The 12,383-nt window shown below is 47.5% G+C and overlaps 1 protein-coding gene across 1 annotated transcript in view; it reads left to right on the plus strand.

Annotated features, from left to right (window-relative positions):
• The window catches only part of GTF3C2 (general transcription factor IIIC subunit 2), a 30,135-nt gene extending 18,796 nt beyond the window's left edge, over positions 1–11,339 (plus strand). Inside the window, exons 10-19 of the mRNA XM_033176235.1 lie at positions 177–285; positions 1,865–1,890; positions 2,076–2,205; positions 7,652–7,796; positions 7,895–8,056; positions 8,246–8,333; positions 8,596–8,724; positions 9,006–9,158; positions 9,918–10,025; positions 10,297–11,339. Of these exons, the coding sequence (XP_033032126.1) occupies positions 177–285; positions 1,865–1,890; positions 2,076–2,205; positions 7,652–7,796; positions 7,895–8,056; positions 8,246–8,333; positions 8,596–8,724; positions 9,006–9,158; positions 9,918–10,025; positions 10,297–10,515 (1,269 nt within the window). The 3' untranslated portion in view covers positions 10,516–11,339. The remainder of the gene's footprint in view (positions 1–176; positions 286–1,864; positions 1,891–2,075; positions 2,206–7,651; positions 7,797–7,894; positions 8,057–8,245; positions 8,334–8,595; positions 8,725–9,005; positions 9,159–9,917; positions 10,026–10,296) is intronic.
• Positions 11,340–12,383: the final 1,044 nt, after the last annotated feature.

Below are 12,383 nucleotides of genomic sequence, written 5' to 3' on the forward strand. Positions count from 1 at the left end.
TCAAAGCCAGGACAAAGAGGCCCTGGGAATTCTTAGAGTTTAAGGAAGGAAAGTTGGAGTGTGGTGGATGGAGTTTTTCCAGCAACTCCATACAGTATTTTCAGGGACTAGAACCTCAAAGGTTTTCTGTGAGTCAGTTGAAGGCAGCAAGCCTCAGCACACCTTTTACCCTTTAGGCTCCTCTCCTGCCCCGGTTGGGTCTCTTGGCTCTGGCCTGCTCAGACGGGAAAGTACTACTATTCAGTCTACCCCATCCAGAGGCCCTGCTGGCTCAGCAACCCCCAGGTGAGTAGCACAGCAAGGAGAACGGGGCTGCTGTCGTGGTGGCCAGAGCATAGCAGGACCTATCTCCCTGGAAGCTCCCCTGGGCCAGTCTCTCTAGCACAAAGCCTTACTCAACCACACACACACCCTGCATTGTGACTCCAGTTTGTTCTCGAGCCCTCTCTCTTTTGCAGTCTTGCAGCTGTACTCTCTCTTTATCTCTCCTTCTTCTCTATTCTGTGCTCTCAGGACTTTCCCCCTGTTGCTGCCACAGGTAACTGGCTGTGTAAAGATCTGCTGAGGGCTTGGGCTGATGGATAGGGCCCATCTCCCCTGCCATACTCTTGTTCCCCCAATCCTGTTCTTAGCCTCTCCTGCCCTCACCACCACACAAACACAATCCCTTGTTCTGAAGAGAGGGATAGAATAGAGAGCTGAAGATGAGCAAGAGGAGGAAGAAGTCAGGAAAAGGCAGCTCCTATATGTTGAATTTATTTTCATTAGTACTGAGTATTTAAAGAAGAGGGCACCCAGGTTGGAGCCCTGAGAAGTCCCATATGTGGTGGTCTTGTGGAGTGGGTTGAGGAGGTAATAGGAGGTCAGAAAGTAAAGATAGTAAATACAGACAGTTCTTTCAAGAAGTTTCGCTGTGGGGCTGGGCATGGTGGCCCATGCCTTAATTCCAGTACTTTGCAAGGCCTAGGTGGTAGGATTGCTTGAGCCCTAGGAGTTTGAGACCAGCTGGGGCAATATAATGAGATGTCGTCTCTACAAAAAAAATTTTAAAAAGTAGCCAAGCATAGTGATGCATGCCTGTAGTCCCAGCTACTTGGGAGGCCTAGGTGGGAGGATCACTTATGCCCGGGAGGTTGAGGCTGCAGCGAACTGAGATTGTGCCACTGCACTGTAGCCTGGGTAGCTTAGTGAGACCCTGTCTCAAAAAAAAAAAAACAAATTGGCTGTGAAGGGAAGCCAGTAACTGAGGGTGGTGGATTGCCTGAGTGTGGTCAGTAAAGAAAGGTTTTGTCCCCTTATTTGGATAGGAGACAGTAGGGCATGTTCACATGGCAATATGGAAGTGACAGACTAGGGAGGGAACAAGTGGATGACACAGGAGGAAGGAGGATAACAGAATGAGCAGTGTTCTGGAAAAGGTGCTAGAGGATGAGGAGAGAGTGGAGTGAAGGGATTGCTCTTCTGATAGGAGGAAGGATGCTATCAGGTGTAACAGAAGGAAAGAAGATGGGAGCAGATAGAGGTAGGTTCATAAATTTCGTGATGGAAAGATAAGGACTTTCTCAACAAAGGATAAGGGAACGTCACTATTCAAAGGATTGGTTGCTGATTTAAGAGCAAGGCCTGTGTCCACAGAGGAAGTCTACAGGAAAAAAAAAAAAAAGCGAGGCCCGGCTAGGCATGGTGGCTCACACTTATAATCCCAGCACTTTGGGAGGCTGAGGCAGGAGGATTGCTTGAGCCTAGGAGTTGGAGGCTGCAGTGAGCCATGATCATGCCACTGCACTCGGGCCTGGGTGACAGAGTAAGACCCGCTGAGTCCTCGGGATCCATAGAGTTAGTTACTGCTCTTTTTCCCTCACAGATGCAGTGAAGCCTGCCATATATAAGGTGAGTGAGGAACCTGCTACCTTAGCTGAGGCTCCATCTTCTTAGAGCCTCACCTTGCTGATTCCGCAGTGAGTCTCCTTATACTTCTGAAAAATACCCTCATCCTGCTGGATTAAACATTGATTTGAGCTTTCATTCCAGTGTAGGTGTCCCTAACCCTGGTCCCATCTCTTCTTTCCCTGCAGGTACAATGTGTGGCAACTCTGCAGGTGGGGTCTATGCAAGCTACAGACCCCTCTGAGTGTGGTCAGTGCCTTAGCCTGGCCTGGATGCCTACCAGGCCCCACCAACACCTAGCTGCTGGATATTATAATGGTAAAAATACCAAAATAAAACATAAGGAACTATTGCTCTTTACATTTTTTATACATGCTTGTTTTTTGGTGGTTCAGTACTGGACATATAGTTAGAAATATTAAAGCAATGTAAACAAAATAGAAAGAAATAAGTCACTAGACTATTTCTACTCAGAAAAAAAATTTAAGAGTAGATAGATGCTGGGCCAGGCATGGTGGCTCATGCTTATAATCCCAGCACATTGGGGGGGCTGAGGCAGGCAGATCACTTTAGGTCAGGAGTTCGAGACCAGCCTGGTCAACATAGCGAAACCCTGTCTCTACCAAAAAATACAAAAAATTAGCTCGGCATGGGGGCACACGCCTGTAATCCCAGCGACTTGGGAGGCTGAGGCATGAGAACCCGGGAGGCAGAGGTTTCAGTGATCCAAGATCACACCCCTGCACTCCAGCCTAGGCAACAGAGTGAGATCCTGTCTGGGGAAAAAAAAAAAGTAGACGGCTGCCAGATGTGTGGCTCATGCCTATAATCCCAGTAGTTTGGGTGGCCGGAGTGGGAGGGAATCACTTGAGGCTGGGACTTCAAGAACAGCTGGGCAACCTAGTGAGATCTCATCATTAAAAATAACATTTTTAGGCTGGGCGTGGTGGCTCACGCCTGTAATCTCACCACTTTGGGAGGCCGAGGCGGGCGGATTACGAGGTCAGGAGACCAAGACCATCCTGGCTAACACGGTGAAACCCCGTCTCTACTAAAAATACAAAAAATTAGCCGGGCACGGTGGCAGGCACCTGTAGTCCCAGCTACCCGGGAGGCTGGGGCAGGAGAATGGCATGAACCTGGGAAGTGGAGTCTGCAGTGAGCTGAGATCGCGTCACTGCACTCTACCCTGGAGGACAGAGCAAGACTCTGTCTCAAAAAATATATATATATACTAAAAATAACATTTTTTTAAAATTAGAAAGTGAGGAGGAAAATCCTTTCATGCAGTTCTTTTTTTTTTTTTTTTTTTTTTTTTTTGAGACAGTCTCGCTCTGTCGCCCAGGCTGTAGTGCAGTGGTGCGATCTCGGCTCACTGCAAGTTTCACCTGGGTTCACGCCATTCTCCTGCCTCAGCCTCCCGAGTAGCTGGGACTACAGGCACCCGCCACCTCGCCCAGCTAGTTTTTCATATTTTTTTAGTAGAGACGGGGTTTCGCCGTGTTAGCCAGGATGGTTTTGATCTCCTGACCTCGTGATCCGCCCGTCTCGGCCTCCCAAAGTGCTGGGATTACAGGCTTGAGCCACTGCGCCCGGCCTCATGCAGTTCTTTATGTATATATAAAATAAAAAGATCAGAGGAAAGAAAGAGTTTTATGAAAATGGGATCAGCCAGGCATGGTGGCTCACACCTGTAATCCCAGCACTTTGAGAGGCTGAGGCAGGAGAATCGCAGCCCAGGAGTTGGAGACTGGGCAACATGGTGAAACCCCGTCTCTAACTAACTAGCTAACTAAATGAATAAAAATGGGATCATACCATGTAAGGTATTCTAAAATAAAATGTATTAAATTTAATTATATCTTAATTTTTTTTTTTTTTTTTTTTTTTGAGACGGAGTCTCGCTCTGTCGCCCAGGCTAGAGTGCTGTGGCCGGATCTCAGCTCACTGCAAGCTCCGCCTCCCAGGTTCACGCCATTCTCCTGCCTCAGCCTCCCAAGTAGCTGGGACTACAGGTGCCCGCCACCTCGCCCGGCTAATTTTTTACATTTTTTAGTAGAGACGGGGTTTCACGTGTTAGCCAGGATGGTCTCGATCTCCTGACCTCGTGATCCGCCGTCTCGGCCTCCCAAAGTGCTGGGATTACAGGCTTGAGCCACCGCGCCCGGCCATTATATCTTAATTTTATAGAAGAAAAAAAGTCAGACTGAAATATTGGCTAAGCTCCTGATGAATGTTTCTTCACTATAAGCGACACTAGTTCCTCAAAGATACTTTTAGAGTTAAAAGAAAAGACTCTAAATAAATTATAAATTAATTTATAATAATATATTTATAATATTTATAATAAATATTACTTTATAATAACTCCACATTAAGTAGTTGGAGTTACTAGGTTTGTTTTGTTTTGTTTTATTTTGAGATAGGGTCTCATTCTGTCACCCAGGCTGGAGTGCAGTGGCAAGATCTTGGCTCACTGCATCCTGCACTTCCTGGGCTCAAGCAGCCCTCCAACCTCAGCCTCTGGAGTAGTTGGAACTACAGGAACAAGTTACAATGCCCGGCTAATTTTTTGTATTTTTTGTAGAGATGGGGTTTTGCCATGTTGCCCAGGCTGGTCTTGACCTCCTGAGCTTAAAGTGATCCAGCTGCCTCAGCCTTCTAAGGTGCTAGGATTACAAATGTGAGCTACTGTGTCTGGCCTAGATTGTTATTTTTAAATGACAGTGTTATTGGCTAGGTGCGGTGGCTCATGTCTGTAATCCCAGCATTTTGGGAGGCCGAGGCGGGCAGATCACGAGGTCAAGACATCGAGACCATCCTGGCCAACATGGTGAAACCCTGTCTCTTCTAAAAAATACAAAAATTAGCTGGGCAGGATGGCACATACCTGTAGTCCCAGCTACTCAGGAGGCTTGAACCTGGAAGGTGGATGTTGCAGTGAGCCAAGATTGTGCCACTGCACTGCAGCCTGGCGACAGAGCGAGACTCCATTTCAAAAACAAAATGACAGTGTTGTTTTTAGAAAAGTAGACTTTCTGCTAGGAAGGAAAGGAAATTAGCACTCTTACATGTCTTTTTATCGTCCCTTTCTCCATGTTCTTTTTCTTTTGGTGGTATTATTCTTACATTGTCAGGGTACATGACTCTTCATGCTGTTCTGCTTTCTTAATTCCTAAACTTGATTGAGTGCCTCTACCAGTCCATTTATCTTAGTCTCCCCCTCAATTGCTGAATTATTTATATTGCATGGCTATAATTCATTATCAACAAATTTTTTTCAAGAAAGGTTCATAGGTGCTGCATTCATTCCCTGAGTGGCTTAGCCTTTTGAGTAGCTGAGACTACAGGCATGCACCACCACACCCGGCTGTTTTATTTTTTTTGACAGGGTCTCTGGGGTCCAGGCTGGAGTGCAGTGGCACGATCTCGGCTCACTGCAACCTCCACCTCCCGAGTTCAAGCAATTCTCCCACCTCAGCCTCTTTAATAGCTGGGATTACAGGTGCATGCCACCAAAGGCCAGCTAATTTTTGTATTTTTAGTAGAGATGGGGTTTCACCATATTGTTCAGGCTGGTCTCAAACTCCTGACCTCAGGTGGTATGGCCACCCTGGCCTCCTAAAGTGCTGAGATTACAGGCGTGAGCCATCGTACCTGGCCTTATTTTATTTTATTTTATTTTATTTTATTTTTTGAGACGGAGTCTCGCTCTGTCGCCCAGGCTGGAGTGCAGTGGCCGGATCTCAGCTCACTGCAAGCTCCGCCTCCCGGGTTCACGCCATTCTCCTGCCTCAGCCTCCGGAGTAGCTGGGACTACAGGCGCCGCCACCGCGTCCGGCTAGTTTTTTTGTATTTTTTTAGTAGAGACGGGGTTTCACCGTGTTAGCCAGGATGGTCTGGATCTCCTGACCTCGTGATCCGCCCGTCTCGGCCTCCCAAAGTGCTGGGATTACAGGCTTGAGCCACCGCGCCCGGCCCATTTTATTTTTTAGAGATGGGGTCTCAGTATATTGCCCAGGCTGGTCTCAAACTCTTGGGTGCAAGTGTTCTTCCTGCCTTTACCTCCCAAAGTGCTAGGATTATAGGCATGAGCCACTGCACCTAGCAACATTGTGTTGCTTTTGACTTTTTGCCTGTTCTCTTTGTCTTGGGGCAGAATTAGCGAACATTTTCTTTTTCTTTTTCTTTTTTTTTTTTTGAGATGGAGTCTTGCTCTGTCTCCCAGGCTGGAGTGCAGTGGCGTGATCTCGGCTCACTGCAACCTCTGCTTCCTGGGTTCAAGTGATTCTCCTGTCTCAGCCGGGCGCGGTGGCTCACGCCTGTAATCCCAGCACTTTGGGAGGCCGAGACGGGCGGATCACGAGGTCAGGAGATAGAGACCATCCTGGCTAACACGGTGAAACCCCATCTCTACTAAAAAATACAAAAAACTAGCCGGGCGAAGTGGCAGGTGCCTGTAATCCCAGCTACTCGGGAGGCTGAGGCAGGAGAATGGCGTAAGCCCGGGAGGCAGAGCTTGCAGTGAGCTGAGATCCAGCCACTGCACTCCAGCCTGGGCGACAGAGTGAGACTCCGTCTCAAAAAAAAAAAAAGTGATTCTCATGTCTCACCCTTCCAAGTAGCTGGGATTACAAGTACGCACCACCACACTGGCTAATTTTTTTTGGTATTTTTAGTAGAGATGGGGGTTTTACCATGTTGGCCAGACTGGTCTTGAACTCCTGACCTCAAGTGATCCACCCACATTGGCCTCCCAAAGTGTTGAGATTACAGGCGTGAGCCACTGTGCCTGGCTTCCTAGAGTTTTTATGCTTTTTTTTTTTTTTTTTTTTTTTTTGAGACGGAGTCTTATTCTTGTCACCCAGGCTGGAGTGCAGTGGTGCAATTTCATCTCACTGCAACCTCCGCCTCCCGGTTCAAGCAATTCTCCTGCCTCAGCCTCCCGAGTAGCTGGGATTACAGGCACCCACTACCACATCTGGCCAATTTTTTGTATTTTTAGTACAGACGGGGTTTCACCGTGTTGATCAGACTGGTCTCAAACTCCTGACCTCAGGTGATCCACCACCTGCACTGGCCTCCCAAAGTGTTAAGATTATAGGCATGAGCCACTGTGTGCCCAGCCTATGCTTTTTAAAAGTTTCTTGGCCGGCGCGGTGGCTCAAGCTGTAATCCCAGCACTTTGGGAGGCCGAGAGGGCGGATCACGAGGTCAGGAGATCGAGACCATCCTGGCTAATATGGTGAAACCCGTTCTACTAAAAAATACAAAAAACTAGCCGGGCGACGAGGCGGGCGCCTGTAGTCCCAGCTACTCGGGAGGCTGAGACAGGAGAATGGCGTGAACCCGGGAGGCGGAGCTTGCAGTGAGCTGAGAGCGGCCACTGCACTCCACCTGGGCGGCAGAGCAAGACTCCGTCTCAAAAAAAAAAAAAAAAAAAAAAAAGTTTCTTGATTTATTTATAGAGAGTAGAGAGAGGTGCATTCTACTCTGTGTACTAGGTGTGTTCACCCTATCATTTTTCAACTGTAGATTCCAGACAAAGCTATTACTTTTTTGTTGAAGAGAATTGGGGTTAAAATATCATGTTGAGTCTGTAAGCCCTAGAGGGAATGCTGGATAGCTAATCAGGATCCCCATATCCTTTCATAGTGGTTTGGATCTGAGGGTAGAAGACAGGTCCTAGGCGCTCAGAGAAAGAAATTAGAGCAAGGAAGAGAGAACTTGCTTTTAATGCTTGCACATTCTGTCCCTATGTCAGGCATGGTGGTTTTCTGGAACCTTCCCACTAACTCACCCCTGCAGCGGATACGGCTCTCTGATGGCTCCTTAAAGCTCTACCCCTTCCAGTGTTTCCTAGCCCATGACCAGGCTGTACGTACTCTTCAATGGTGCAAAGCTAACAGGTATGGAATAGGAGATGTGTGGAGGGGGAAGATGAAGACTGTGACAGGCTGACTCTTCAACATTTGTTCGGATTTGACCTTCTCCCATCTTTTTACAGCCATTTCCTTGTCTCTGCGGGGAGTGACCGGAAAATCAAATTTTGGGACCTTCGACGACCTTACGAACCCATAAACTCTATCAAGCGCTTCTTGAGTACAGAACTGGCCTGGCTGCTCCCCTACAACGGTGTCACTGTGGCTCAGGACAACTGCTATGCCTCGTACGGCAAGATGGAGATAGGACCTCTAGGGACAGGCCCTAAGGGTTGGAGTGCAAAGCATGCCAGATTGTTGTGGGGAGAGGAGGGTAGAGAGTTGGTTCACTGAGGTGGTTTAAATTCTGGAAGAGGTTAAGGAGAAGAAATGAATCTAAAGAAAAGGAAGGTTTAAATTTATTTCTCTTTTAACAGTTATGGACTCTGTGGGATTCATTATATTGACGCTGGTTACCTTGGTTTCAAGGCCTACTTCACTGCTCCTAGAAAAGGCACCGTTTGGGTGAGCCCCCCCCTTTCTTCTGCAGTCTTCATTACACAGGAAAATGGCTCATTTATGCACTATTAGTGTCAGAAAGAGGCAGTAGTTTTGGGTAGGAGAAGATAGGTATGTGGTAACTCTATCGATCAGGGCTGTCAGTTATGATAAACTCAGTTTTGTTTGTGTGTGTCTCAGACTGTGCAGTTGTTACCAGTTCATAGCTCTGAATGAATATATGAATGAATGAATGAATGAATGAATGAAATCCGTCTCTTTCTATTAGAGTCTTTCAGGATCCGACTGGCTTGGGACGATAGCTGCAGGAGATATATCCGGGGAGCTCATTGCTGCTATATTGCCAGATATGGCACTGAATCCAATAAATGTCAAGCGACCTGTAGAGCGAAGATTTGTACGTATATGAACATCTAACAGCAGCTGTTGGGTCCTAACCCACATGCCCTCCCAAATTCTGGTAGAGTACAAATTAGTGCTAGGTCTCCCGGCCCTGATATTATCCCAGGAAGTCTTAGCACAGACTTGTGTATAACCTTCCCTACCCTACTGCATCTGAGCATATATTTAAAGATACTACTTTCTTCTGTCTTTAAGCCTTTCCTGCCCAAACCACTTTCCTCTGCTTTTATTCTGTCTGTAGTATTATAGAACCTAATTTCATGGTCTGCTTTCCAGCCTATATATAAAGCAGATCTGATACCGTATCAGGACAGTCCTGAAGGTCCAGACCATTCTTCTGCTTCATCTGGGGTCCCCAACCCTCCCAAGGCTCGAACTTATACTGAAACTGTCAACCATCACTACTTGCTCTTTCAAGACACAGATTTGGTAAGCTGAGGCCAGGAGAATGGGTGTGGTATTAGAAAAGGTAGAAAACTTTAGCCTTTGTATAGTACGCAGTCCTGAGTTCAGCACAAAGATATAAAACTAAGGAGCCTCGGCCAGGCATGGTGGCTCATGCCTGTAATCCCAGCACTTTGGGGGGCCAAGGCGGGCAGATCATGAGGTCAAGAGATTGAGACCATCCTGGCCAACATGGTGAAACCCCCGTCTCTACTAAAAATACAAAAATTAGCTGGGCATGGTGGTACATGCCAGTAGTCCCAGCTGTTCAGGAGGCTGAGGTAGGAGAATCGCTTGAACCCAGGAGGTGGAGGTTGCAGTAAGCTGAGATCGCACCACTGCACTCCAGCCTGGCAACACAGCAAGACTCCGTCTCAAAAAAAAAAAAAAAAAAGGGGCCAGGCGTAGTGGTTCATGCCTGTAATCCTAGCACTTTGGGAGGCTGAGATGGACAGTTCAAGACCAGCCTGACCAACATGGCGAAACCCTGTCTCTACTAAAAATACAAAAAATTAGCCGGGCATGGTGGTGGGCACCTGTAATCCCAGCTACTCAGGAGGCTGAGGTGGGAGAATCGCTTGAACCCGGGAAGCAGAGGTTGCAGTGAGCTGCCGAGATCGCACCACTGCACTCCAGCCTGGGCGACAGAGCAAGACTCTGTCTCAAAAAAAAAAAAAAAAGTAAATAAAAATAAAAAAAGGAGCCTCTCACTTTCTTCCCTCCTCTTCCATTTCCCTTCCCCAGGGTTCATTCCATGATCTGCTCCGTAGAGAACCAATGCTGCGCATGCAGGAGGGAGAGGGGCATTCTCAACTCTGCCTGGACAGGCTGCAGCTGGAGGCTATTCATAAGGTAGTCTTTTATCCTCTCCACCCTCCACTCTCATTTTCCCCCAGTTCTGGGCCTGGGGCTGATGAAATGGGAGATGAAAAGGTTGCACAGATGACAGCCTCCTCCTCCAGAGCATGACAGACGTACCTCATTCACTGGCTTCTCATTCTTACCTGTCTCACCCCTCATGGTCCTGTCCTTTCAGATTGTGGCTCATTTTTTTTGTTCATATAGCTAGAGTCACCCTAAAGCACCACCCATAAGCATCTCTCTCTTTCTGTTCTCTTCACAGGTACGTTTCAGCCCAAACCTGGACTCCTATGGATGGCTGGTATCTGGGGGGCAGTCAGGGCTGGTTCGAATCCATTTTGTCCGTGGACTCGCCTCCCCACTGGGCCACCGTATGCAGCTTGAAAGCCGAGCCCACTTCAATGCTATGTTCCAACCATCCTCCCCCACTAGACGGCCTGGCTTCTCTCCAACCAGCCATCGCCTTCTGCCCACTCCCTAGCCTTGGCCCACACCTCATCCTTGGAGTGAAGTCGGTCAAGAACAAATGGCCCCTATGCACAGAGCCATAGGAACTGGGGGCCTTCCCTGGACAGTGATCATGCCAGGCCTGGACCTTTAGGCCTGCCTCCCCAGGACTCCTTAGATCCCACTCTTTCTACAGACTTCTGTGATCACAGCCCCCTGCGGGCAGGGGGGCTCTCCCTCCACCAACTCTCAAGGCTCCTCAGCCTAAGACTATGGCTCATGAGAAACACTCAGGCCTGACCTAGGCTTGGGAGTCAAACTGCTCATATTGAGCATATTGTTAAGTGGGTAAAGCCAAGTAAAGGTACTGGGTGTTTTTGCGACCACTTGTGAATGGGTGTATGGAGAATTGAAAAGGGTATCTGCATGAAGGCTCCTGTCTGACTATTCCAGGATCCAATATTACTGCCTTCTGAAACTTCCTCTTTAGGGTAACCATCATGTATGCCCACAAGGGTGATAGTAATTTGTGAGACTGAAGTTGCTTAGAGTACTTCTTTGACCAAGGAACACCACAGACACCCTACTGATAGAACAGTGGCTCAGATCTTACTTGCTCCTGCTTACGAAGTATTCCCAATCACTGGTCATCTGACCCTACTTGAACACTCCTGAACAGTCATGTTTTTTAAAATCTTCCTTTATATCAAGTCAGAGTATACTTCTATAAATTTCACTCATGGGTGTAAGGAAATCCAGTCATCTTCCCTGTGATTGCCCTGTTAAGTATTTAACCATACCTATCATGTGTTTCCCAAATCTTCTCTAGATTAAATATCTTCAGTTACTTCAACCATTCTTTTACACGTCATGATTTTTGATCCTTCATTATACTGTCACATTGTTGACTTATTAGAATGTTTACCTACTTCAGTTCTGTGTATAGGAGGTGTTCAGAACCCAAGTACAGTAATGTTGTATCTCATCTTGTTAGAGGCTTCTTGTGGGATGCTGCAGACTCACAGTGACTATGATACTGCCTCCTAAGCAAGGATACACCCCAGTGATGAGAAATAGGCAAACCATGGTCTTGAAATGCCTAGGAGTGTAGGCTGGGTTTTGGAGGGAAATAGTTGGATGACCTCAGGAAATAGAAAAAAACAGGCAGCTGCTTTTTGGAGAGAGTGGAAATGAGATCAGTGCCTACCTGAAACAAAACACTCTGGCATTCTAGACTGGCCAAATATGTCGTGTAGGGACTTCATCTATCAGAAAATCTCCTTTAAGAAGGGATCAAGTTTAGTCCCGGTCAGGTGTGGTGGCTCATGCCTGTAATCCCAACACTTTGGGAGACAAGGCAGGCAGATCACTTAAGGTCAGGAGTTAGAGACCAGCCTGGCCAACACATGGTGAAACCCTGTCTCTACCAAAAATATAAAAAATTAGCCAGGTATGGTGGTGCATACCTGTAATCCCAGCTACTCGGGAGGCTGAGGCAGAAGAATCATTTGAACCTGGGAGGTGGAGGTTGCAATGAGCCGAGATCCTGCCACTGCACTCCAGCCTGGGTGATGGAGCGAGACCCCATCCTGTAAAGATGAGAAAACAGACCTGGAGGAAACCCAGGTCCATCAACAGCAGAGACCACAACCCATGTCAGTGCAAAGAAGCTTGCGCAACCCTATTGGGATCCAGCTCACATTGAGCCAGTTTTGTTTTTTGAGCTGTTAGGCAAGTGCCTTCTGTTGGAGAGAAGCTTTACTCAATTCTACAGGGCAGCCCCCTTCCTATTTTCAGTGGTAGAAAAGATGAGACCTGGGGATCTGCACTTGAGGCTGTAGGTTGGTGCTGGCAGCCCTGCTTCTGCAACTGAGTCTCAGCCCTGATCTTGACCTTGTTCTT

This window comes from Trachypithecus francoisi, unplaced genomic scaffold (assembly GCF_009764315.1).
Source record: "Trachypithecus francoisi isolate TF-2019V2 unplaced genomic scaffold, Tfra_2.0 Lachesis_group17, whole genome shotgun sequence".
Lineage (NCBI taxonomy): Eukaryota > Metazoa > Chordata > Mammalia > Primates > Cercopithecidae > Trachypithecus > Trachypithecus francoisi.